Source organism: Stegastes partitus, unplaced genomic scaffold (genome assembly GCF_000690725.1).
Source record: "Stegastes partitus isolate 25-593 unplaced genomic scaffold, Stegastes_partitus-1.0.2 Scaffold2067, whole genome shotgun sequence".
Classification (NCBI taxonomy): domain Eukaryota; kingdom Metazoa; phylum Chordata; class Actinopteri; family Pomacentridae; genus Stegastes; species Stegastes partitus.
Window position 1 is genome coordinate 26,106 of NW_007579798.1, and position 23,764 is coordinate 49,869.

At 38.9% G+C, this 23,764-nt stretch overlaps 2 protein-coding genes across 3 annotated transcripts in view; one reads left to right on the top strand and one right to left on the bottom strand.

Annotated features, from left to right (window-relative positions):
- Positions 1-14,824, top strand: part of LOC103373785 (neuroplastin-like) — a 28,832-nt gene extending 14,008 nt beyond the window's left edge. For both annotated transcript variants that reach the window (XM_008303772.1, XM_008303773.1), the window contains 7 exons: positions 3,569-3,743; positions 5,076-5,170; positions 8,304-8,437; positions 8,567-8,840; positions 13,394-13,415; positions 13,531-13,604; positions 13,696-14,824. In XM_008303772.1, coding sequence (XP_008301994.1) covers positions 3,569-3,743; positions 5,076-5,170; positions 8,304-8,437; positions 8,567-8,840; positions 13,394-13,415; positions 13,531-13,591 — 761 coding nt within the window. In that variant the 3' untranslated portion in view covers positions 13,592-13,604; positions 13,696-14,824. The remainder of the gene's footprint in view (positions 1-3,568; positions 3,744-5,075; positions 5,171-8,303; positions 8,438-8,566; positions 8,841-13,393; positions 13,416-13,530; positions 13,605-13,695) is intronic.
- Positions 14,505-22,647, bottom strand: rec114 (REC114 meiotic recombination protein). The gene is made up of 6 exons (XM_008303770.1): positions 22,561-22,647; positions 20,463-20,552; positions 17,516-17,599; positions 17,029-17,202; positions 15,830-15,904; positions 14,505-15,241 (listed from the first exon to the last, which is right to left on the bottom strand). The coding sequence occupies exons 1-6, from the start codon at positions 22,642-22,644 to the stop codon at positions 15,077-15,079; spliced, it is 672 nt and encodes a 223-aa protein (XP_008301992.1). The 5' UTR covers positions 22,645-22,647; the 3' UTR covers positions 14,505-15,076.
- Positions 22,648-23,764: the final 1,117 nt, after the last annotated feature.

Genomic DNA, 23,764 nt, shown 5'->3' on the forward strand with positions numbered 1-23,764 from the left:
GCAGATACCCATTTTTTTCTATGTACTTTGTACATGTGCTAAAAGTGATACTGTACCCAAACTCTGAAAAAAGTAGGTTTTATATTAAAGTAATAGTTTTAATATTTTGAGAAACACTGATACCACTCCTGTCTGGGGTGAAAGCTACAGCCAGCAGCTGGTTAGCCCGAGCTTAGCATGAAGAATCGGTGAAAACGGCAGAAACGGTTACCCTGCTTCTGTCAGACCTCTACAGATCTGTACCTTTAAAACACACCAATTAACATGTTTGCTAAATTCATACAAAAATCAGCCATTTCTTGGATAGAAGCAGCCGTTACAAGTCTGTATGCACAGCTAAACTGCCTGGCAGCTGGCAGTACATATTGTTCATATATTTCATACAGACTTGAAAGTGGTTTTGGTCTTCCTATTTGATTCTCAACAAGAAAGCAGATGAGCATATTTCTAGAAATGTCGCTCTATTCCTTAAACAAAGAACTGCAGCTGTGATTAGCTTTAATTATTAAAGCTGACTTCAATGGCGACAAGTTTTCAAGCTAGGCCAAAAAAAAATAAAAAAAATAATTAAAAAATATCCACAGAGACTTCTCTATCAGCTCCTGCATTACTGCTGATTGTTAAACCAAAATGGCTAAATGCAGTTTCACATCACTCTTCTCGAAGCTCTGTGGTTAACATCTACACACACACCACTGGAATATGGTGCAGGAGTGGCTGAAGAGATGCTTCTGGATATTTCTCTCTTTTTTATTTTTTTTCTTCCGAGCATGAAAAACATTTCACTTCTGGAATTGATTCCCACATGAATTAATGCAGAACGCACAGCTGCTTTCTCTGAAAATGTAAACAGCAAATCTTTCTCAGCCACTTTTCAGTGGGTAAGGGTTTCACAGTCAAATAGATTTTGTGTGGAGTATCACTTAAAATATTTGCACACGAGAGATCTCAGTGGATTTTTTAAAATGGAGATTCTAGACAGTAGCATTTTTATTAAAATAAGCAAGTCTCTGAGATATATTTTATAATGGTGTGTGAAGTTCTATCAATTGTATTGCCAAGTTGCACAAATATGTATTATTCCAAATTTGACAAAAAAAATGAAAATTGCATATTTTTATTCAAAATGAGTGGTTCAAATCATTTAGCTCAACTACGTGCTCAGACGGCCCACTATTCTCTTTGTTCAAGAACGGTTATTGGCACCTTTTTCTGACGGTGCACTCACTGTGTTGTAATATAATGTCATGATTTGAGGCCTGCCTTGCCTTTTACAAATACATAATGTTCCCCTAAATATACATCTTGCCAAGTTGGTTATTATGTGCCAGTTTTTTTTTTCCATTTAATTGATTTCATACATCTTGGCAAAACGTAATAAAAATGCAGCTCTACTTGACATTTAAACAAAGCTGTCAAGTAGCTGTCAGTTAATTGGATATATCAATCTGGGTGCAGCGCTGTATTAGAATACCGGCTAGAAGCAAAAAAAAAAGGGGGATTAGATTTCATGACATCTTGACTCATTTAGAGCAACATTTTTATGTTGGTTACATTCTGATATGGTGATCCAGCAGTTACCACATTTTAAGTTGTGACAAGGTGTCCTACAAACAACCTTCTAGTTAAATTGCCCGTGGACCACTGTGCCGTGTTTGCTAAATGTTAATTTATGTACCTCATGTTGTGTGTGTGTGTACGCATGTCTCAAAGATACTATTAATAGTACATTTGGCTCTGCTTGGTGGGGAAGAGAGAGAGAGAGAGAGAGAGAGAGAGATTTGGGGGGGGAGGAGGGAGAGAGAGAGAGAGATGTCCCCTTAGCTATTGAGTATTACAGAATTACAGGAAGAGGGTGCCGTGAATGCTAATAGACGTCAATCGTCAGTGTCAGTAGCCCTTCTCTCCCTTCTCTTCCCCTTTGCCTTGCTAGTGGTCTTGCAGCAGCAGCAGCAGCAGCAGCCAGTAGTAGGATTATGATGCTTCTCCTCTCTGCTCCTCCCCTCGGGGGCTCCATCGTTGCCATGGTTGGCCCGCCCTGGAGGAGGAGGAGGGGCAGTGCGGAGGAGGCTTCCTGCTCACTACTCAAGGCAGAGCAAAGGGCGCCTCGCTCTCAGATGACACCTCCTGCATCCCTGGTCGTCCTTGAGAAATGGACCCTGGTATTGCTCAGTAAACAGCGGCGGTTAGCAGTTTAGACGTTTAGGTGCTCATTCAGCAGAAATGTAAAAATGTCAAAGGTCTGTTCAGTGTTACATGAGTCGTCACCCCAACGGTCTCATTTATAAAGCTGTGTGCAAATAACAATTACCTAAAAAAAAAAAACGCGAGCCTCATATTTCGCCCACTACACTCCCACAATTAGCCATAAATGGTCGCTGCAAACCCAAACCACCAATCAATAATGATGTACATGGTGGATGGAGGCGGCATTACTAAGGCGGCAACCAAGTTTGAGAGGCTGACGGCTGCAGCAGCTGTTAATGCAACAAACAGGACAATTTCCTAAATGAAACACCACTGTGATCAGACAGGGAGGTGTGCTGTGCTGCGCTGGGGGTGTTTAGGCACAGTGACACGCCGCCTGATGTTTGTTGAGCTTCCACACAGGCTCAGTATCGACAAACAATGCAGTGTTTAACTCCAAATCCGAGCATATAGGTGTTTATCTCAGTTTCACAGCGGAGTGTAGGTGGCATATATGTTGAATTGGAGAAAGCAAAATGTGTGGCAGCCTCGAGTTATTTTTGCATAAAACTAAGTCAAGTGATAGTTTGTGAAACATTTACGATATGAAATGACTTTAGTCTGACAGTTTTTTCTCCATTCTGCAAAGAAAATTAATGCAGTTTAATGATAATCTCACAGTGGGTTGCACTAAAAATAAATCAGAATATTCATGATTACTATTGAGGAAAGAAATTGTTTAATAATACATAAAAAAAAAAAAATGAAGTGCAAACACAATATAACATGTGTTATGAAATAATATTTGAAGATATCCAGTTTTCTGTGGGATGGGCAATATGCACGCTCTGTTTTAAAACTGCACAATGGTTATAAATGAGGTGCCTGATCCCAAAGTACATGGCTTATGTGAGTCTAGAGGTGTAGGTTTAGGGTATCTGTAAGAGCCAATACAGTTTCATTACTGAAACGTTCAAATTACTGCAGATATCACTCACAGCATCGCTTCCATTTGGCAATCATCCCCTCGGAGACTGTGCGACAGTCAAAATTCATATCTGGTGATGGTGAGTTGATGTAGCATTACTGTGTATTACTGCATTTCATCAGACTAATGAAGCATTCGCGTGCTTCATTCAAAAAATACCCCATTTTAACTTTGAAGATAAAATGCTGGATACAAGGCATTCCAGCGGTTTCATGTACTTATTATGCTTTTTGTTTATTTGTTGTGTGAACTTCACTTCACTTCATAGACACCCTCCTACACAGCTCATATAAAAAAAGAATACAGCCTACAGCTATTCCAGCATGGGAAGAAGCATTAAAACAGCTTTGAGCACTAGTTCTGGGATAAGGTTTGACTGTCTCTGTTTTCCAGAACCAAAGATCAATTCCTCTGATCAGACCATCCTGTCAGCGGACACCACTGGTAAACCAGTTACCCTTCTGTGTAACCTCACCACTGCTCACACACCCCACAAGGAAAGCTTCTGGATGAAGAACGGGCAGGAGATCCCCAACACGAGGACAGAGCAGAGGAACACAGCGTACAGGTGACAAACAGATTTCCCTCCAAGTTGTAAGTAGGACATAGTTTGGGAGAGGAGACAATGCGGATAATAAGGGCTCTCAGCAGTGGGAAGTGAATGAGGATCCGCTGAGAATTTATCTAAATGTGCCATGTAAAATGGAAGTAGTTATGCGAGCAAAACCAGCGCTGAGGTAATCTTGCGTGCTCGTATCTGTCTCAGTGGGGGTCTGGAGAAATTCTTGGAGAACAAGCAAAGACAAAGGCATTATACAGATTAGCTCCTAGTTGGAAATTGGAGCTTTTTACACATTTCTCCAAAAAACGGGTAACTCAGGTTTGTTTTTCTGCTCGGCTAACTGATTGTAGGTACTTGCTTGTAAGTGGGACAGACCTTTTTTCTTTTCTACAACAAGCAGTGTGTCTATTTTTGCTCGGTTTTCACAGACACGTGAGAGACAACGAGCTCACCAAAATTAGCTCGTATGTACACTCATCTTCAAGCAGCTACCAAGGCCAACAGTAAACACATATGATTCTCAATATGCACAGTGTGCCGTAAACAGACAAACAAGTGTCATGTTGCAAAATTAGACAACTTATACAGTAATTTCCCAGACTGGGATAAATAAAGTATTTTTCTATTCTATTCTTCTATTCTAGTATATTTCATAGCTGCCAGTTTACTAGCAAGCACCATAGATTTTAGCACACTGCAATGTAGAAGTAGCAGCTTTTATGATTTGTAGCTGTTGTGATGAACTGAAATAATCTCAGTTTCTTATGAACCCTCCTGAACCTATTCTTTTTAAGTATACCTACAGACCAAATCGATGTTGACGTAACTCCTGACTTTCTCCAAACTCATGCTGCATATCATTACCTTAAACCAGACTCTGACATATACCTATGCATTTATCTTAAAACAAACAAAAAACCCCTCTATTATAGCCCAAAGCACCAACTAGTTGTTAGTTCCTGCTGTCACACAGCATAACCATTGAAGCACAAATCTACTGTCGCCCCCATAGACATACCACAGACTCTCTCTAGCCACAAGATAAGACCAATTGGTCACTTCCTTGTCACATTACATCAGTGATACTCTGAAGATTACAGCTAAAATGCCTGTGGTGCCCTTCCCTGCAGAATCAAGAGCTGCTGTTCCGTAATATAACAGCGTAATGCCAACATTTTGCCTCTCGTGGCCTCGTCGGTCCTACAGGCTTTCACTGCTGTAGTCCAAACTAATTACTAGTGTTAAACTGAGATTAGTTGACTTTATTTACTTGACTACTTGCAGTGTAAGTGACCAGTAAAAATATGAAATAATTTGGTGTTTTGTGCTTCGCTGCAGAATCGTTAAAGCACGGGCAGACGATTCTGGGGAGTACATGTGTGTTTACACGTTTGACACGGCGCCGAATGCAAACGCCACGATCGAAGTAAAAGGTAAGATTTCACTGTGACATAACGACAACCGCGCTTTCCTTCTCTGAATGACACACGCGTCGCTCGAGCGAAAACTGTCTAACAATTGATTTTCCTCCCTTGCGCATTCAAATTCTGAGAAAGCTCCTGCCTTAATTATATCTTGCCGCATGATGACATGGTAATGTCATCGGCAGTTTTCTGCTGAAAAAGGGAGAGATAAAGGTGTCTTACAAAAGTCAACCACCTACAGCTGTGTGAAGAGAGTCCTTGTTGACAAAGATGTTTGAATTCACCCAGCGCTGCGGTGATGACAGGGAGTATTCCTGCGGCTGTTGTCACTCTTGGCTTTCACTGAGACAACAGTCTAGCGAAATGGACAGGCACTGCACATGCTCTCCGAAACATGCAACACACATTCCCACAATGAGGCATCCTTAAGGGTAGTTGACTTTAAAATTGAATTAGAGTGATAGTTTAATGCTTTTTAGATTGCTTTTTTTTTTTTTTTGATAGCATTGCCAGTTGTTCTCATAGTGGAATTTAACTAAGACAGTAATAGCAGCAAGGCTAACTAAAGAACTACTGTGTTGGTTTCATTCAAGCTGACAGTGAAGCCATCAACCTGAATAAGGAATCTTCTCTGAGAAAGGGCAAGTGAAACCCTCTTCAAGAGAAGCTTGCCTGAGTGTAGTGCTTAAGCCAATTTGCTGTGGCATGGCTATGGTGCATACTGAGCATGCCCTGACTCTCACTCTGTGGCTGTCTTAAAGCGCTGCCTGATTGCGTAACATGGGTGATGACCGTGTGTGTTCTGCTTTCACTGGATTGTGAGATGATGGGACTCGTCGCCATTCAAACTGAAGTGTCCTAGCCATCGCTAGGCTGCAGGCCTCTGACTGTTGAGGCTTGCTATCTGTCCCCTGGGGGGGGAAATTCAGAAACTGAACTGATGATGCATGATTTTGTCCTTCAAATTTTTATGCATTCTGTATCTAAAAAAAAAACAAAAACAACAACATTAAAATAACAAGAGTGTTTTGATGTTCAGAGAAGGCATCATTGCTGGATCTAAACAAAGCATTTTTGTCAGTTCTTAAATGTTTTTGTGATTTTCTAGAGGTGTTTGAGATCTTTTGTGACCCAGGTAGCAAGCCCACTGTTAAGCAAGCCAGCTTTGCACTGCGCTTCTGGCAGCAGTTCACTGAGATCCCTCGCCTACAGTGTCCTTGGCACACTCATCCTTGCAGGACTCAGCTCAGAGGCAACAGATGGAGGGTTCTGTGATGTTGTAGGATTAAGGCTCTGAATCCAGTCCCAGCCATCTCTGTGGCAGGAGTGGAGTTTATTGTCTGTGATACTAAGCTTACCACAGATACATATTTGGTACCTCATATTTCTCAAATTTTAGTGAATGCCAAGCTCATTTCTCCTTGAAAATGTTTTAATGATTTAACAGTGATAATTTAGCATTTTCCTCAAAGAAAAATAAGATTAAAAGAAATTGCGCACACATTAAAATGGCATGTCCTCTAGCTTCATTTACTCAAAAGCAACTAAAGATTTAATTTAACCACTCTCATCTAATGTCATGTTAATCAACTCTTTTTTATTCTGTCTGACAGCCATGACCTTGCTTCTTCTCACACGTCCCTCTCACATTCATGTCACTTTACCACTGTCTCGCACGCAGAGATTAATAATCACAGTCAAGAGTGTGAAATGGAGGTTTCTGCCTGTTTTAGCGCCACTCCGAGGGCTGTCTCTGTGCTGTCAGTCATGGGCATAATACAGTCAGGATAAGGCACAAATGAGCTTGGCCACTCCCCTGCTCAGGGAGCACGTGTGCACCATAATTAGAGTGGGATGATGTCACCAAAGAGCTCAGACCCCTCCTGCTCTATTATCCATGCGCAGCTGAAAAATGCTCACTCCAGGCCTCTCCCTTATCCTGTTTAATTACATGGAAGGAATTATTGTAGTTTTGGGGATTAGCGAAAAAGCAGGAACTGTTATCTTCTTGATGCTGTGCAGAGTTAAAAGGAAAGTTAGTGTCTCACCTTTGAGACGGACTCCGCTCCACTGACGGATCACTACAACTTGGCATGTCTCGCGACGCTTTGTGACATGTGCCTGAATTTATTAAATTCATACCCTCTGTTTCATTTTCTTTATCAGTTTATTCATTAGTCAGAGCCAATTTACACGATTATTCTTTGGCTTAGAATCGCTTTTGTGAAACTCGCTGCAGAATTACTTTGAATGGGAACATCTGGATGCTCTCATATCATATTGATACCCTTTTTTTTCCATGACCTCATTATGAATTGTATTGAAATGCTTTTTATCTTTTCCATAGTGATATCCCATTGGGGTTGGGGTGGGTGAGGAGGGCATAGTACGTGCTCAAGAAATAACTGAAAATTTAATATGATACTCATTTCTGCTTAATTCAGTACAGTTATGGAGGTAGGGTTTATGTCTTTATCTTGTAAGTCATACTGCATTTGTATCCTGAATTGATATCTGTTACCCAAAATCCTACGTGTATATGCAATTAAAGAACAAAACAAAACAATTACATTTCACCAAAGTCAAGCTAATTTGTGAGCATTTACCAACTACAGTCCCGATACGGTTTTGACAGTACGCCTATGTCAAAGACTCATGGGAGCTGTAGTTCATGAGATTAACCAGTAAATCATGAAACATTAAAATGACTGAGTGTTCGAGGTAAATTGCTAACTGGAGTGTAGATAACAGTTTACCGTACCATACAATATGAATGCTGAGAGTAGTCAAGTGAAAAACTGTAACATAAGAAATGCACAAATGAATTAAGCTGACATGACTTAAATTAAATGACACATAACGATGTGTGATTTCTGAAATCATCTGCAGAGAGCCTACTGTGATTTTTGTCGCCTGCTCAGCCATTTCAGTGAATTCGTCCTACTGTAGAGACTCTTAATTACACTTCTCTTTGGTACCTAGACATCTGAATAACACACAATGTTAGCATAGCCGACCGAAAACAGCCAATCACGCTTTCTTTATTCATGCCATCTGGTAGGAGTTTAAACGTTCCTTTGACTGTGTTGCTTCTGCCAACTCTGCTAATGATCGATTTTATTTATTTATTTCACCTTTCCAGCAAAACCTGATATCACCGGCCACAAACGAAGTGAAAATAAAAATGAGGGGGAAAATGCAATGCTTTACTGCAAGTCTGTTGGCTACCCACATCCCACCTGGACATGGCGTAAAGTGGACGGAACATCCTACACAGTACGTGTGCATGTTGTAATATACAGCATTAGAGGCACATTAGAGAGACACAATAGTGGACATATTAGTGTTTACATCTAATCAAACAGTTTTTTTTGGTGTGGTTAACTTTGAGAACTTGTGTTCCAGGACATTGACAACTCCACCGGACGCTTCTTCATCACCAACAGAGACAACTACACGGAGCTCAACATACTAAACCTGGATATAAACACGGATCCTGGAATATACGAATGCAACGCCACGAACGTGATTGGAAACACAGCTGAGACCACTATACTACGAGTGCGCAGCCATCTTGCTCCACTGTGGCCTTTCCTGGGTGTGCTCGCAGAAATTATAATCCTAGTAGTCATCATTGTTGTGTACGAGAAACGCAAGAGGCCGGACGACATTATGGATGGTAAGAACACTTTTTCTCTGTTCATAGCTGTAGAAACTCAGATACAACATTATGTATGTTCAAAAAAACAACAATTCTAAACTGTCCAATAACTCCCATTTCCAAAATGAAAATGGCAGTAAGGTCGTATGTGATCAAGAGATGTGTACATCAGATTTTAAGCTACAGGGGCGCTTACAGACCAAGTAAACGTTGAACCACGAGGTTGCATCTATCAGAGGAGACCGGTCGTGGCCAAATGACTATCATAGGATTCTTGCCAAAAGAAGAACAGAAGGATATTGACACATTAACAATAAGCTGCATTTTAGACAAATGTGACCTGTATAGATGCGCATCAGGTAAACATTTAGTGTATTTGTACACATTTGTGTACTATACTCCTGATTCTGGTAACAGATGTTGTGACTGTAATAGCAGAAGAACAGCGTTTATCAGCCTGCGATCACCAGCCTGTAGCTATAAAACACACCAGTCCCAATTTATGACGTAATTGGTTACTATTCTTTTCCCCTTCCCCCTTCTTTCCAAATGGCAACATAATCTAAATGGGTGGTAAGTGAGATATCCTGCATGGAGAATTTTTATTTTTTTTCCTTTCTGTCAATTTGTATGTTTTTACAAGCTTACAGTCCATCCAAAAACATTACGATCTTTGACGAGTTATTGCTGTAATACTAACACAATCAGCTCAGTTTACTTTGTCCCAGTTATGGTGAAATAAAAACGTGTCTACATTCATTACCATTTCCATCAGGCTGAACCCATACAACTCGATACGTTGCAACAGCATATGCTTTGATGGACATTGGAATCAGTTTTGTGTGTCTTCATAGAGCCATCGGTTTTAGTCAAATATCATGATAAATAATCATTTTCAGATTTATACTCGTCCGTGGTTAATCAAGGGAGCGAAAGGAGTTACCAAAACAATCCAAAACCAGTTCAAAACCTATGTTTGGGTAAGATGATCCAAAATAAGAACTGATACACATTCCCTAATATACATAAATTACAAACAACAAACCAGAAGCATGCCTTGAGTCATTTTTACAATTGTTTGGGTAACTATGGCCCGGGCTTGCTAAATATACCCACTTGCTTAACATGCCATAACATTGTGTGTTTAATAGGCTGCGGTGCTGACTCTTATGAGCAAAAAATATAAAGCTAATGGATTATTTGTTGTACTCTGCATAGTTCGTTTTGATGACTCTCTCACAGACATTTCAGTGCATTTTATACAATATTTCTGCCTCAACAAACTGCACTTACTGGAAAGCAAACACACATTGGATCAGCACATAAATCCATCCAGCTTTGCAATAATATTAAGGCTCTAAACCGCCTACGCCATTTTCCTATACCAACGGTCTCACTGTGTTACAAATGGTACCTGCTCCATTCAATAACATTCACCGTTATGAATGCTTCAATTTCTAGCCCTCTAATACAGGGTAACCCCTACTTTTCAATGCCATCTACAGACACTCTCCTCGTTTCAGGCCAATATAGTTGACGTGTTCGAGAGGCACTTGACTACTAAAGTACTAAAAAAGCACCAAGGGCTTCAGCTCTGTTGGCCAGTTGAGGTTACACTAAAGTATCTACAGTCTGAGGCAGAAAGGTATACTAATATATCACAACCGCATTTAATATGGACGAAGAAATGCAAAAGCACACACAGAAATTGGAAAAAAAAAACTAATATAAAAAGCCAAGAACTACACAAAGTGCAGTTCTATTTAAAACATTTTTCAACTGTAGACATCTGCACAGTTTCACTTCAACACTTTTGTTAAATCTAGCACCCAACACGTAGGATCGGTTTTTCCACTCTAAACAAAAGAAGTGGCCTGTGCTTCAGGAGGCAGACAGAATCACATGATAAGACTGTGACAAGATGACAATGTCTAGAAAGCCCAAAGGCATCTCCAGTCACCAAAGATTCCGTCTGACCTCGACTCATGCGGCTTTGCCTTCTTTTCTTTTTCCAAATACAACATGAACACGAGCAAAACACAAAGCTTGCAACAGCCATTCCACTAATGTGAATCACTCCAGCTGGGCAACAGTTGTACGCCACACTCTAATACAGACTAAACAAATACAGCTTCTGGGTACATCCTGCCTTTCATTTACTTAGCTCGGAAAAAAAAACAAAAGAACAAAAAGATTATCATGTAAAATGTGCAAGGATTATTAAGTAGATAAACCTGTTTCAGGCTCTAATGTCTTAAAATGTTCTTCGGACATGATGCTGCTTCTCTCTACTGTTTTCATCCTCTTAATTTTGCATATACAGTTTACCCTCATAGCAAGGGTTCAGGTGACAGGCTAGAAATGGATTAATCATTTAATGGGGGCCAAAGTAGTGTTTATTGATGCTTCACAGTCCACTTATTAATCATTTAATGACTGTAAACATCACTTGCAACTACATATTATTAACTGATGTCACACAGCAGATGTGAGTTACAGCATCAGTTCTTGAGGTTTAAATCTTTACTAAATCAGTAAGACACTGTACACTCTATGTTGGAATAATTTTTCAAATTACATTGCAATTAGAAAAAAAAAGCAGACAGTTAAACATTTGGGTTTGATATTTGCTTGAACCAGATTCACGCACACACTCAAGTAAGCTCTGCATGGCCTCTAGTTTGGTTTCATCTACCGCAAAAATGAAGCGATTAAGGTAGATTATATTTGCCATGTTTATGCCATTCAAATCAGGAATGAGGACTCCCAGCTCACGATGCACAGCCTCTCTAAAATCTCCTTTTAGCATCCCGTATTCCCGGAGGTTTTGGCCCCTGTCTGTGTGCATTATGAATTCTGGTCTCTTGATGGCTTAGCTGTGTTTGAACACTTTTATACTCCACAGCCAAAGGCTCTCTGCAGAGGCTGACATTTCTATCCTGTGTTTCGAAACCAGTTGCTAAAAATTACAGGTTTTGCTGTGTGATGATTTGCTAAATAACAGCTCACTTTATGCAGTAAGACAAATATTAAGCTACAAAAACTGCACCCACTTCACGTGACAAGTGAAACGACAACTGATGCAGTCGGACTTGACGTGGTGAAACGATTACGAACGATTATTCATGCTTGACTGTTAATCTCACACAGTAAAAATCTGTTATTGTGCTTTGCAAGGCCGTAATAGTAAACACAGCTTTTGTGGTGTATACATATGAGGTGTGAAAACAGTGGTATATGCTGACAGATGTTCCTCCTCCTCCAAGTGATCACAGAACCATGTTTTTTTTGTTTTGTCTAACATTATAACTGCCATTATCTGCTCCATTTTAATGCCACGGAATGCTGCTAACGCTGCTTATCTCAGCCTTACAACTGCATGGAATATATCTCACTGTGACTGGTTACTTACCTGTTGACACATTTCATCTGTATGCAAAACGCCAACCACCTTGTCAACCCCCAAGGCTGTGGGGTTTGGAACTAACTTTTCCCACAGTGCAACAGTATTCACTATTATTCACCAGCTCTTCCTGCAGCATTTTCTTACTGCTGCATTGTAATGTACTGCATGTTATTTCCTGCACTGCCTTACAGCAAGAAAGAGTGACACTGGTATATGTTTTTCTAACTAAGAACATTGATAAATACTAATGTGCATTACCTTTATGTACGAGTGTAAGGGGTAGATACAACCTTTTAGATGCTAGGAGACGGCGTTGAGGAGATACATGTCTTCACGCCAAATCAGTTACACCATCACACCCATGTACCAGGCCCTGTCAAAATCACTATGAAATCACTGAGTGTAATTAAAAGACGGCTTTAAGTGAGCCATCTGTAACCCTCCTACACATATGCTCAGTCTGAAACCCCATGAGACTCAGATGGTGTGTGAGGTTAAGTTTTCAATGTTTGGTGATAAAGCTGCTCTTTCAGGGACCATGTCACAGTATTTTTTTTCTTTTTTTTTTCTTCCCGCAATTCAGCTCTTCAACTCCAAATATGCCACTGCTGACCATTTTCCAAATGCAAACAGTTGCTTTTTTCCTGAATGGGTTTTTTTGTTTTTTTTAACCCAAGCAGCCATTAGTGTCCACACTGTTTATAATGTAAGAAGCTGCCAAATTCACATTCACGCTGTGATTCTCAAGACATAAAATGTATACATACGGGCATATACAGTATGAGCTTTTCAGCAGCTGACTCCCACGTCTGCGATGCCTGAGCGTCCTACCAGTGCATGACTGTACCACACCGCAATTCAAGTATTAAAAGCAAGCTGTGCTTCCAGCTGCCTTATTGCACAATATTAATTGCTCACCGAAGAATTATTTCTAAATTATTGGCTGTTTGTAGCAAATTTCAGGTTTGGTTGATTTTCACGCCATTTACACTAAACTAATAGCTGCCTGGGAAAAAAATGGAAATTTTTTGAAAACAGCAAAGTACTTATTTATTTATTTGCAGTAAATGTGTTAAAACATGCAAGGCAGGTATTTTTCTGTTATCTTTATCTCACATTTGACTTGAGTGTCCTCTTTTTGTCCTCTTCTCTTTCCATGTCAAAGACGATGAACCAGTTGGAACCATGTAAGTAAATACATGCTTGTAGTGCCGCACATGAAATTCACATGGAAATCCTGGTTTCTGTGATTTGAATGCCTGTTACCTGTAGGTCACTAAATCATAACTGCTTCTTTCCTAGGAAAACAAATTCAACAAACAACCACAAGGACAAAAATATTCGCCAGAGGAATACAAAATAAGCAATTTACTCAAGTAAGCACTGTTGTAGGGGATGGGGGCTAAATATAGAACTGACTGTGAGGATTATCCATAGTCACGCCTTCTCTTGATTTTCTCTCCACAGATGAGATGGCTAAACTGCATTTTTTTGACTACATGAAGGTATCAGAGATGGATAGAGCTCCGGGCAGTTTTGAAAAAGCATATCTTGTCTCATTTTATGAGAAACAATATCAGCATAACACTGGCAACAAAAAGAACATAATGGCTGTCTTAAGCATGCCTTATTCAGTCTTACGTGGAGAATTCAGGATGACGAATAATGACTAAAACCACCACAAAGGTGTACACATTTTTAATGTGCTGTTGATGTCTCCTTCATTAATTTTATCATGTCCTCAAATGAGGTGATCCCTTTTGTATTACATATCATGTACAATGCATGCAAGATAATTACGCAATAGGATACTCAGAATAGACATTTTCTGTTGTTATCCCTCGTGTGGCTTTTTTTGCATCCAAAATGACCTATGTTTTTTATGGAGTCATCCTTGTTTTATATATATATGTATATATATACATATACATACATATATATGTTAGTTTTATTCTTGGAAATTTGTACAGCATATCATGGTCATTTAACTATATTTGATTTGTGACAAGTCTACTTTTAACAGAAATTTTATTGTGAAGCAAGGGCTTCAATGACTGGCAGTATTTAAATTTAATTGAGAGTGCTTACAGAAAAATGATTACTGTGTGTTTAACTATCTTAACGAAAATGATATGTGTATTATTTTTATTTTCTTTCCAGAGTAACTTAGATGTCTCGTATATGTTGAAGTATGAGTGTTCAAATGATAGGAAATCTGTAAAAAAAAAAAAAATAACAATAATATTTTTTTTATATTTCCCAATTCCATTAATTGATTTTTATTTTTTATTTTTATTTCTCTTTAACTGTATAGCATGGCTATAATCCTATGCAATATGTATTCTTAAATAGATATATGGAGGGCAGTTTGTTTTACTCAGTGAAGCTTTAATATTGTGGGATCACTTGGAAGCTGGCATAGCAAAATTCACTGCTGTAGCTGCATGACTCCTCTTTCAATACAATGTATCCATGTGTGTTGCGGTGGAAATGGACCTGCATTAAGATGGGAACAGAGGGACCAGAGTATATAGCCACGATCAAACATATGAGTGAGACCAATATTTTTTTTCTGAATAAAAAGTTGAAAAATGAATCCATGTTTTTTTTTTTTTTTTTTTTTGCAAGTCTTCTTACCGACTAAATCCAGTACTATTAAAAGTATGCTCTTAAGGCCATATACCATAACAAATAATGTGTAACAGCGTATTAGAGAACACCAGCAGCACAGCAAGAAATGCTCCACCACCAAAAGGTACTGCCTACACAAACTGTATAAGAGCAGAAAACACACACACACACACTGCACTGACTTGACCTTTCTGCTTTCAGCTGTTGTTAAGATTCTTTACTCTTCAAGCACTTTCTTCAGTTCCCCTTCCATCTTCTCTACAAATGCATAAAAGCTGGGATCCAACAGACAAACACGCAAGATGGACTCCAAGTCACCTTGTGCCAAAGGACTGTGATGATACATTTGAGGCAGAGTCAAAGCAGCCTCTCCCAAGAAGTGCTGTCGAAGGTCAAGAGGATATTTCAGTAAAAATCAGATTGAAGACGCTGATTGAGTAGCCTGTGTTAAAATTTATGATTTAAGCAAATTTAAATGAAAGCCATGTGCCACATGAAAATCAATAAAAACACTGTGCTCCTTGGTTAACCCTGCAGTGCGGAGTTTTTATCTGGCGCATTCGCAACTCCAGGTTTTTACACCATACTCCTAGTTGTGTAGTCTACTCTGTCTCTGTTGCTGTAGCTGCTTCCCTCCTCAGCTCTGGCAAATCAATCACTGCTGACTGATGTAAACATATTGCTACCGGTGCACCAGCGCAGGAATGTCACCACGGAAATCAAATTAGAAACCCTGGTATACTGTGAAATACAGAGAGATTTACCTGCCACTAATAGGCTTAATCAGCACTATGTGAGTTTTTTTTTCTGGCAAGAGCTTGAATGTGACATTCATTTATATATCCAGGTCCCCTAGTCTAGCTTTAAGCTTAACACAAAATTACAATTAACACAGCAATTGTTTAATTATGTTAGGTGTTAGCTTTACACGACCTGCTGTTCACTGTCTTTCACTTGTTGCAATCAATACCTGGGTAAGGCGCTTGATGGACAAAGATCCTTGCACAACCTCAGGCTCAACTCCCACAGCCTTCGCCTGACAAGTCTGCTACTAGCACAGGATGACACACACAAAGGAAGAAAAAAAAAAGATTTGACAAACACGACATGAAACCACAAGGTTAAGAGACCAATCAATGGCTTCATTACTAATTGAAAGATATCCACCCCTCAAAGCCCTTTCATCTTCACTGTGAACTCCTTCAGTGTGTCTGTTCGCTAAAGGTCAGCTTCAGCCCCACAGTGGACTCCATTCCGCTCTCAGTCCTTCATGTTTAAAGCTGTTAAGCCTAGAAAAGCTGGATGTAAGTTTCACCTCAGAATCCAATTTGTAATTACCCATATGTTGTGACTGTTTTCAGGTTTGACAATAAATAAAAACGTGACTGAAGTCAATTAGCAGAATAGAATAATAGAGCAACAACAATCTCATTCCTACAGTATGTCACTGAGAGTATAAATATCAACTGCTTAAATGGCTTAGTGCCATGCTTTCTTGTTGTTGGTAGTTTTTAGCCTCGGGAGATAAATGTTTGTTTTCATAATTAGCAATGTGATTGCTGAAAGCAATATTAAGAACTAATTTTCTGAGTGGCTTAAGGGCTATGCCATTTTAATAGTTGTATTTATACATTAATGAAATGGTTGTTTTACATTTCTCTCCGTGGTTGTGTGTTTGAGGTGGAGCATGCTGTATTCTACACCACATCTTGTACTGTGATTGGCTGAAGATTCATACACATTGTATAGTGTATCTCACTCCACCTACTGTATCTGTCGTGTCACCTCTAATCATAAGACAATGTTGTACGTAGCACCATCTAGTGGCAATAACATGGCCACTGCTGATGAAGCTGACCACAGCTTTGTGACACAACCACTGTCTGAATAAATCAGAGGAATGCATCTAAGATAACTTCAGTAACGGCATTTAGCATTATATCATTTCTAAATTTACAAAATGCAATAAATGGTTATACAAAAGATCCTTCACAAAACTTTAACAAATCAAAACTACAGCAGGAAGAAATAAGTGTTAACTCTTTGATGCTGTACAGCCACATGCTTAAAACTACCATCTATTTTGGGGATTTCTAGAAATAAGTGATTCGTGCATCAGCGCCGGTTTCGATACGGAAATCGTATTTGCTATAATGGACGGTGGGCAACCTGTGTTGCTGGTGCAGGGACCTCAGCGGGGGGCTGATTAGGGTGCAGTGGGACGTCATCCTGAGTAGTGACAGGCACGTACTCCATCAGCTTTTTCACAGCACTCGAACACTCATCTATGGCCACGGCTCTGCTCCTTCCATCAAACTGCATCCTCATCATGCGGCTTTCTCCCTGCAGAAATCCACAAATACACTCAGTCTGTATCTGTCAGTATAAACTGTGCCAATGAAAACACAATCTGTGGTTTGTGTGTTTCCTTTGTGAAATCAGAATCTCATTAAGAAAAAAAAACAAAAAAGCTTGGGTATACAGAGAGACTTAAAAGGAATATTCATCCATCTGAACTGTGAGGCAGGCGTTCTAGTGTATTAGTGGCTTTGATTTTTATTTTTTTTATAGTAATTTAATGGTTTCTTGTAAGGACTGGTAGGCTGTTAGGATGGACCTTGAAATAAACGCTATCAACTGTATGAAATGGACTTACCTGCACAGTAAATCGAAATAACAGGCTATCAGACTTCTGATGTACTTTGAGGGAATCAGAGGCACAGAGCAAAGGAATTGTATCCTGGAAAAACACAAGACAAAAAAAACATCTTTAGCAGGAAATAAAACCTTTTTTTTTCCCATTGGTGACTTATAGAGAACATTAACATGTTTGTTGTTGTTGTTGTTTTTAAAATACAAATTACTGGATCACAATTAAGTACAAAATAAATCATTATAGTTAGAAAGCTGATAGGGAAGAAAAAAAAAAAGTTACCCAAAGCTGTCTGCAGGGGTCTCTATTTACTCAGTAACCTCTGAGCTTCAGTTGTGAGGATTATGTTAAGCTTTGTTCACAGAAGCAGGCATCAAGCAACAAGCAAACAATAGTCTGTATTATGATTTTGTCGAAAACACTTCACAATTACATTTGTTTTGACTTTAGAAATAAAAATGTAGTTATATCAAGTAGATTTGAACGCCTGCACTGTGCCACGGCATATTCTGAAATGTAGCACTTAAAAAAAACAAAATAACATCTTTACAACTGACAGCATTATAATGCAAAGTAATTTACGGGTGGTAGAGCTTGTTATCTGCAGGATGTCCACATTCTTCATTACATACCAGTTATGGACACATTTCTTAGATATATATATGAAGTCTCATTAAAATTCAAACTTGACCAACTGTGCTGCTTCCAATTAATTAATGGAAAATCCTTAATATATGTGTGTGGAAAAATCTGACACATGCGGAGGCATCCATACAGGGCGCCAGGGGTCAGGAAATGGCTCGACGAGTATGAAAGGGATGTAAATCATGTTCTACGGCATGTACAGTCACCAGCTCTGTCATGGTTGAAGACAATTTTTAGATGAATGTGTGAGATGTTGCTTTCAATCTTTTGGAAAAAATGGTTTATTAAACCTATGAAAGTGGTCAAACTCAGAGATTTAGTGCCAAGGATCTCTGGAGCTGATCTGATGGCTCAAAGTGAACCAACTCTTAACTGAAACAAATAGTTTTTTCCTTTAAATACATTTAAAGCTTTATTTTCAAGATGCACAAATTCAAGACAAGACGGATGCATTTACAGACAGTTTTTGTTGGTTGATTTGTCAGGAGCATCTACATTCTGAGTTGACCACTGAAGATCCTTAGTTACCCCCTGATTCTCTCCAATACAGCAAACATGAGCTACGTTCAAAGACAGTTCGGAAATTTCCCTTCAAACCTTATCATAGCCGATAGGTCGAAGCTCTCCGTGTTGAAAGTTCCTGAGCATTCACTGCACCAATCTATAATAGACCAGTCTATCATCCTCAGTGAAAGCCCTCTGCAGTCTGACCTGAATATCTGTCTGGCTCGGCAACCTGGCACAGCAAGATAGCTGTCTCCTGCCAGAACACCATTAATGAGACATTGAGTAGTCCCCAAAATTTCTGTTGTCTGCAGGGCAGAGTTAACTTTTCATGTCTGCACGTGAACTTTACTACCAAGTAAAAAACATTTTCATAAAAATGTTAGCAAAGCCTGAAGAGGTTTTGGAGTTTTTTGTGAGCCTGAACCTGAACATTTTACCAATAATATTCTTTACGTGATTTTGAACCAATACCGAAGAAGTTTGGTAGAATATTTAGCTGGACCCAGTTGAGACGCTGCAGTCAAACCCCAACAGACTTTAGCAGAAATGTCAAGAACTTCAGCAGAATATTTCATATGGCTTTCATCGAAGATTTTTTATCTGGAAAGAGGATTTCTGTCATTGATTCTGCTCAGGGTGTCATTTTTCCTGTTATGTGAAAAGTATAATAATAATAAAAAAAAAAAGGCTATTACATACTACATACACATTTTAAAATGAACACTAAGCATATTGTTTTATTCTAATGTTTCATGTTTTACAAAGTTCTCAGCAATTTCCCTGAGGTTTCCACCAAAGGGATCAATAAAGTTCTATTCTATTCTATTCTATTCTATTCTATTCTATTCTATTCTATTCTATTCTATTCTTAGCATAAATATAAAAGCACAAAAACAGAAAAACTACAATGGAGGGGATATTATAAATGTCTCTCTTGTTGAAGAGGGTGGCACGGCAGTCATGTTTGACCACAAACATCATTTTCGCTCAGCTTAGCTACTAATTAATGGAATTCATATGCAATGTTCCCCCCATATGGAGACGGACAACCAACAATAACAACTGTGACATACTATAAATTGCCAGTGTTAGAGCATGACATTTGCAGCTGCAGCTTTAAATGATTTCTGAGAAGTCCCCTATAGGTACAATTTGTTTTTCTGAAGTACATAATTTCATGTCAAGGTACATTGCACCAACTTGGCAACAGATTGAGCCTCAAGTGAACGTGAACGTCTGAACGAATCGATGTATCCTGCAGAAGAGCTGCAACACAATTAAACCTGTTATTTCTTTGTGTTCATGTGACTTAAGTTTTAATGTTGATCTTTGTCGAAATGTAATTAAAATTTAACTTTTTTTTAACCACAAACTTTGTTAATCTATAATAACACATCTTTCAAAGTACTAGTAAACTGTACAAAATAAACATCCCTGATCTCGGTGTTTTATTGGCTTTTATTCTCTTTTCCTGAAAGGTCAAGCCACGAACACAATGCTTCATATAAGAGTTCGGCTCCACTGTGATTCCAGTTTGAATCAGCAGCGTGTTGAATTACATGCATGATAACAAAACCCTTCACGTTTTTCAGAAAATTGCAAACAAAGAACTTAAGTTTTTAAGAACATCCTTCACACCGCCAACAACTCCATCCATAAGGCTGGATCAAAACACACAACGTAGCAGGATCTGGAAAACAAAGCTTATTCTCCAGCTGTTGTGTACATGCCAAAGGGGACAATCAGTGAAAACAAATACAAACAAACACACAATCAAATAGCCACACAGTCTCCTTACCAAGCTTTCTTGTCCTTGCAATATCAGCAAGTATCCCGACTCCACTATTGTGAGGACAATTGCAGGTTTGCCACTCTTGGCCTCAAATACCTGATGACGAGAAAGAATATTACTAATTAGTTTTCCTGACAATGGCTCTATGCATACACACTGTAGGAGGGTGTTTGGTTTAACAATAATACGGGTAACCATTGCAGATTAAGGGAAAAGGACACAGTGTTATATGGATAGCATTATATAGTTAGCTGTAAAGCTTCTGGGAGCTATCGAGCACCTGCTTTGAGAACCTACATTATAATACACTCTGGACTTTGTGGTGTTTTTTGAAATTGGATTAAAATGTTCCTCAAAAAGGTAAACTACCTAACGAGGACCATAGGTACCAGAAATAATGTATGAAATCTGTCTTTTGGGTCGACTGTAATTGCCCTTGAACTAATTTTAAATAAACAGTTTTGAATGTTTTCATGAGGCGTACTGTACAATGTACTTTGGTTTCACAGCTACCTGCTCCTGTCTTCACACACAGCTCCAGCTTGCCATCTAGAGCCTGATGCAGTTAATGAAAGATGAAGCCACAATGGATTCCCTCCTTTCCAGACTTTCTACTAATTTGAAACTCAATTTGAAAGCAACTTGAAATTTAATGACAAAATGAAAATAATATGACTATGAAATGACAGGACCTGATTATGTGTGACATTAGAAGGCAATGCAGACTCCCACTCATCCTCCACACAGCATTATATTATCATTGCCAGTACAAGACAGATTCACCTTCCCACGACGGAGTTTTCCTGGATTATGACACCTTTAGGGGCAGCTTTATATAAGCACTACAAGTAACTACATAAATTAGCTTTCCTCAAACTCCCCTATCAGACTTACTTCCTCAGTTTCATGTAGAATGCTCAAGAATTACTGAATCAGATGGCTACAAAAAGTCTTGCATTTATTTTCTTACTAACGTATTATTTACAGCATTGTATCAGCATTTTTGCTTTCACAGATATTGACTCCTTTTGCATTACTCTGAATAGACTACTGTTGAATTTTCAATCTATTTCTGGAGATTTGCTGCCGTGTCTTGGAGTGCATGTGAGTATTTTGTTTTTTTGTATCAGCCACCATATGAATACCAAAACTGAATTTAAAACAGAGCTGGGAATCACTGCAGAACTGAGTAAAGCTTCAAACAAAAAGTCTTGAAACACGGATTCTCCAGCATGAACTCAAAAAGGCAACAGCCTTCATTTTTAGCTTCATGTTCAGATTCCCAGATGAAAGCTGAATGCAGGAACAATGGCCTTTTGTTCATTTTCACATTATATTTGTTAGTCATAAGTTTAGAAGACCTAATCCCACATTACCATTTTACAACCTATGCTGACTACACTTTTATACCAAAGTTACAATAACCAGACTTCTGTTTGATGACCAACTGTGGCTGTGTTTACAGTAAATGCACATATTTCTTTTGATAATATGAAAATACTTTAATAAACTTTATCATCCTTTGTTTAAATAGCTGGAAGAACACATCAATTCATATTTACTCATACGTTTTTATCATCCTGTTTGTGCATATTTAGAGTTTAACTACCTTGGTAACCAGAAAGCAACAAAACAACAATAAATAATTATATTATATTCATAAAAATATAATGGCAATATACATATATGTGAAAAAAGGTTATGTGCTTATAAAAAAATATATAGCAAAAATAATTTGGGAAACTTTTGACTGTCCATTTGAGAGAAGATTAGGATATATAAGGATTTTAAAGGTAAAAGAAAAATAAAATGTTAGCTAAAGCTGCTAAACAAGGAAGCCGCCCTTCATGTCACCAGCTGTATGCTAGCTAGCAGGTATGTTCAAAGTAAAAAAACAAGTTAACAATATCTAAAGTACATTTTAATTCGTATGTATGTTTGCACACACCAGTGGTATAATGAGACCACACACCTGCCATGACGGTAGCATTTAGCCGCTAGCTAAAGCTAAACCGCGCGACGCTAAATACAACGAGGTTAGCTTAAACAGAAACGGCTAGTTTGGCTAGTTAGCGCAACGCCGTTCATTAGCTACCTAAATTACCTTCCAAGGCTTTCCTCCTGTTTCTCTGAAGGAGGGGACGAAACGCCCGTAGCGTTTTAACCTCCATGTCATGGTGGAGGTCATTTCTAGCAAATATGCTGTCGAGACAAGGTAAGTTTGTTGTATGCTGGCAAAGCAACTCGTTAGCTGTTAGCTTCCAGCTCAGGAGAGTTTGAGTGACTGTTGACGTGATAGATAGAAAGTCTGGATAACACAGTTAAGTATTTGACGTTAATAGCTTTTTACCTTTGAATTATTACTGTCTTTATGTTGTAAGACCATGCTTAGAGGTTTACGCAATTTGGTATTTACATTACATTTAATTACATGATTATTCTTATTACATTATTTATATTTGTCTGGATGTAACACGTGTGAGCCAATGGATGACTTGAATTTCTTCTTCTATCTATCTATCTATCTATCTATCTATCTATCTATCTATCTATCTATCTATCTATCTATCTGTGAGGCTGATACAAAAACAAAACACTCCCATGCACTTCAAGAGAAACACGTTTTTGTTGTGTCATCTCTGTATTCCAGGTAAATTGTATAATATGCCACAGTGGTGAAAAGAAAATGACATTACAGGAACTGCTTTGACACATCACACACTTCTGTAAGAACATCGAGGTGCAGCATTATTTCCTCAGCAAACAGGGCTGGCTCCTGTCTCAACATGTGATAAACAACAACAACAACAGGTGTTTCTACATGGAAGGAGGATGTGAAACCCAGTTTGTGTTCAAGGATGACCCTCAGCCCCCGATGATCCACCGACACCTGGTGGGCGACTTTGATCCCTTCCCACTGGATGATGTGAGCCGTTTTGGTCTGGTGAGTTTTCCTATTTTTCTATGAGAACCTATTTTAAGGCGTTCGACCTACCAGCCAAAAATCTCAAGGTGTTCGAGGGTTTGTGATGAGTGCTGACTTATTTTAACCTTAAGACTCAGATGAAATGTTCCAGCGTTGCTAATTATAATGGTGGATAATTATTGGCTGTACTCCATGTAGGTGTACTGCTTTCAGGGCTCCGGTATTGTGAATGTTGACTCGATGACATGGTTCACTGGGATACGTCCTAAAGCTGGAATTATGCTATTCCGGGCTATACATGTAGGCGAATGTTCATGTGGGTCGCACACACACACACACACTTTGACTTGGCTGTCCCTTTAGTTGTTTGGTGTATGTTTAC